The sequence below is a fragment of the Nelumbo lutea genome, chromosome 2 (genome assembly GCF_056320005.1).
Source record: "Nelumbo lutea isolate HS-2025 chromosome 2, American lotus-T2T, whole genome shotgun sequence".
In the NCBI taxonomy this organism is placed as follows: Eukaryota; Viridiplantae; Streptophyta; class Magnoliopsida; order Proteales; family Nelumbonaceae; genus Nelumbo; species Nelumbo lutea.
The window spans coordinates 88,477,670-88,481,968 of NC_142685.1; the positions used below are offsets into that span (position 1 = coordinate 88,477,670).

Consider the following 4,299-nt stretch of genomic DNA (forward strand, 5'->3'; position numbering starts at 1 on the left):
AATGACCGGGGATGCACTCTCATTGATGGAAACCAAACTGCTGGCAGTTGATTTCAATCATTGGAATTTTGTTTTGCAAAATTTATATATATGATATATACCTAAGTATGGTTTCAAAATATTTGCAAATGGTTTTAATTCTTGGGATCCATGTAAGTAGAGAGTGCAACACTGTTCCTTGCAGCCGAGGGAGAGGTCCTCTCTTGTCGGACAGTGCTTGATCATTATGGGCTGAGAGGTTAAGTGTAAGGCCATTTAAGGTAATACCTGATGGGCTAATCTTGCATCTTTACATAGTCCCTGGGTTTTTATAAGATGGCTTGGCCCAAGGACCACTTAATGTAAGTGTTGGGCCCATAGGGTCCATGTGATGGGCTCAAGGGGTTCACTGGGCTTTCTAGTGAATTCGGCTAGGCTTTGTAATAGAGGCTGGACCGAAGCCATGTGGTTGATGTGTAGATCAATGCTTGGATCCAACGCCATACAAAGAAGCCCAACTGTGCAACAGTTTGGAAGACTATTGAGCACTTGATTCTTATTGGGCCTAAAGCCCATTTCAAACTGGGCTGATTTGATCAGTCACTAACAGGGGGCGGATCTGAGATTAGGATGAGCCCAAAAGCTTACAGATTTGGATTAGGGGCAACTCCTGTTATGATTAGGAGGTTTTCTTAATCATTAAGCAAGTGGAGGAAACCCTAATTCGGATTACAAGAATTCGAATCCTAGGGATTTCATAGAACACTCTACAGCTTTGAGATAGGATCTCAGAAACCCTAGAGAAGAAAAAGTAATTTGCCATCTTCTTCTCTAGCCTTCTCCTTCAGCAACCGCCGCCATCTACTGCAGTTCGATTTCTCTGTGAGGGAAAGATCAAGAAAGAGTTCTTGATATCAGTCTTTGCTGAAATGCTGATTCAGTTCAGTGCTCATTGTTTCCAAAGGATTCTTGTGAAGGATTCAGTGTGTAGGACGCACTCTGCTGGTTCTGTTCCACAGTTGCTGTGTCATTTTCAGCAGGAGCAGATTTTGGTGTTTTCTTTGGGTGTGAACACCAACTTTGGGAGATATTATTTCTCTGGATCAGGTATAATCACTCCCTTCTGTTTTGGTTCAGATCTGGTTCGGTTCTGGTTCAAGTAGGATCCTTGAATCTTGATTCTAAAACCAGGGAATGCGATTCCCAGTTGGAAGGAAGGTAGGAAATTTTTGAAATTTGCCCACCCATTCCGCAACAGTTTTGGCGTCCATATGATGGATCATACCATCACTTTCAGTAAGAAGCAAACGGTTGTCTCTCGTTCCAGTACTGAAGTTGAATATCGAGCTCTTGCTGATTCTACCTCCGAGCTATTATGGTTACAATAATTGCTCCGTGACATGGGAATCACTTATTCATCTGCAACCCCTCTTCACTGTGACAATCGTAGCGCCATACAAATTTCCTACAATGATGTATTTCATGAGCGCACTAAGCATATTGAGACTGATTGTCACTTTATTCGTCATCATGTGCTCGAGGATATTGTTTGCCTTATTCCTGTCCCTTCCCAGGATCGGTCTGTAGATATATTCACCAAAGCTCACTCTCCTCTTCGCTTCCGTGCTGTCATTGGCAAACTCCAGATGACTGATACATGACCATCTTGAGTTTGAGGGGGATGTTAGCATATTCTATCAAAATTAGTATCATTATCTCCTTCCTTATAAGAGATATAGCTGTACATATGTTATCTTCTTTTCTTTTATTTCTTTCCTTATTATATCCTACTTGACCTTGTCTCCCTATTGTATCCCTATTATAATTAGCTCTATTTATAATAGAGCTGTAGCCTATTGAATTGGATATATCAAGAGAAATTATCTTCTTCTCCATTCGTCTTTCTTGATTTCGTATCAGATGTTCTGCTTGCTCAGATGTTGCCATCCAGTTCTAGTAGTGTGTATCAGTCCCATTTAATTTATAGTTTTATTTGAAAAAGAAAACCCCTCCTAAGTAGTTGAGTGCATTAATTAGAATTCATGCACGGGATCTACTTTGTGTTGGGCCTGTTATGCATTGCCATTTGTAATCTAATAGTTAAAAGTATTACACAAGGACATAGAGAAAAGATAGGAGTGGAAAATATTATGTTGGGCCCGTTATGCGTTGCCATGCACCCTGTTAATTTACCTACTTGTGCATGATATTTATTAATGTTTGTACGTGTTAGTTTGATATAATTTACCACCCTGTTAAAAATCTCAGCCACGACAACCAAATGTACCATTATAAAACTCTCACTTCCCTTTGGCATACAGCACAAACACTTTCTTTGTTTTTCTCAATTACAAGCAAGATCATGGCTAGCCCTCCTTGTGTGTCCTTCCTAAAACTTGAATCCCATAATCATTTTGTGAAATCATTTGCAGTTATCTTAGTGTTTCTATTGCTAAACGTTTCTTCTTTCCATTCTTATGCCTCTCCTACCACTTCTGCTACTAGTATGATGGTAGAACAAGCAAAAGCTCTCCTTGAATGGAAATCCAGTCTCTCCAACCAAGCCAAGTCTATTCTCCCTTCTTGGGGACAATCTGTTCCTAGTAACTACAATGTCACAATTTCTTCTTTTCTATTCAATCCATGCAATTGGACAAGAATTGCTTGCAACATGGATGGAAGCATCACTAAAATAAGCCTACCAAACATGGGTTTGAAAGGTACACTACTCAACTTCAGCTTCTCTTCCTTCCTGGGTCTTTCCCATCTTAATCTCTCCAATAATAGCCTCTTTGGTACTATTCCTTCCCACATCAGTGAGCTTCCCAAACTCGCCTACCTTGATTTGTCTATGAACCAGTTTTCCGGAGGTATCCCACAAGAAATCAGCTTCCTTGAAACTCTCCAAATTTTGTATCTCCACCAAAATCACTTGAATGGTTCCATCCCAGCATCAGTGGGCAATTTGAGTAATATGACTGTTCTTTACCTGTATCAAAATCAGTTGTCTGGTCCTATTCCTCCAGAAATAGGAAACTTGACAAATCTTCCTGATCTCAATTTGTCTACTAACCATCTAACAGGGTCCATTCCTTCAGCTTTGGAAAACTTGACCATGCTCACCAGCTTGGATCTGTCTAATAATTCATTATCAGGTTCCATTCCAGCATTTATGTGTAGCTTAAGCAACCTGACGAAACTATTCCTTAATAGAAATGAACTATCTGGTCCCATTCCTCAACAAATAGGAAATTTGAAAAATCTTGTTAGGCTAAAACTGTCAAATAACCATCTATCAGGTTCCGTTCCTCATGAATTAGGCAATCTCACAAAGTTGGTTTCAGTACATCTGTATTTAAACAATTTCTCTGGTCAGTTTCCGCCACATATATGCAAGGGTGGATTACTTCGCAGATTTATAGTACATACCAATCATTTTAGAGGACCCATTCCAGAAAGCTTGAGAAATTGCACAAGCTTGGTCAGAGTTCGACTTGAAAACAACCAATTCAGTTCAAATGTTTCAGAGGCTTTTGGCGTGTACCCAAATTTGGACTACATTGACGTAAACCATAACAAATTGTATGGTGAGCTCTCACAAAACTGGGGAGATTGCTCAAGTTTAACAGATCTACGAATGTCTGCAAATAAGATCACTGGCAGGATACCATCTGGGTTTGGGAGGTTAACTCATTTGGGCATTCTTGACCTTTCATCAAATCATCTAGAGGGAGAGATCCCAAAAGAAATAGGAAAGATGGTATCTCTGAACAACTTGAGTTTGGAAAATAATCAACTCTCTGGTAGGTTACCTGTGCAAATTGGAATGTTGTTCAACCTACAACTTCTTGACCTATCAAACAACCTTTTGAGTGGTCCAATACCTGAACGAATAGGGAACTGCGTCGAACTAGAATATCTGAATCTCAAGAGAAATAGATTCAGTGAAAATATTCCTTTCCAAATTGGTAATCTTGTTCATCTCCAAATTTTATTGGATCTTAGTGAAAACAATATCACAGGAGAAATACCTTCACAACTTGGCCACCTGACATCTTTGGAAAAACTAAATCTCTCTCACAATAAGTTGTCTGGTTTGATTCCTTCCTCTCTTTGATGGAATTGCTATTGATTCAGCTTCTACAGAAGTGATGGAATAGTATTGTTTCAATCATTTCTTTTACTATTATTTATGCTTTCATTTAATGATTCATTTTTTGGGTTAATATTATAGGATAAGTTGAGGGAAGTAGCTTTACAACAATCATTATATGAATCCAGAAGTAGTACATCCCTTAAGAATGATCTCTTTTCATAAGT

At 39.1% G+C, this 4,299-nt stretch overlaps 1 protein-coding gene across 1 annotated transcript; it reads left to right on the forward strand.

Moving 5' to 3' along the window:
* Window positions 1-2,374: 2,374 nt before the first annotated feature.
* Window positions 2,375-4,096, forward strand: LOC148871751 (uncharacterized). Its single transcript, XM_088970062.1, has one exon. The coding sequence runs from the start codon at window positions 2,486-2,488 to the stop codon at window positions 4,094-4,096; it is 1,611 nt and encodes a 536-aa protein (XP_088826188.1). The 5' UTR covers window positions 2,375-2,485.
* The last annotated feature ends 203 nt before the right edge of the window (window positions 4,097-4,299 follow it).

Excerpts from the sequence above, each read along its gene's own strand:
- LOC148871751 (XM_088970062.1), top strand. The coding sequence starts at position 2,486 with ATGATGGTAGAACAAGCAAAAGCTCTCCTTGAATGGAAATCCAGTCTC.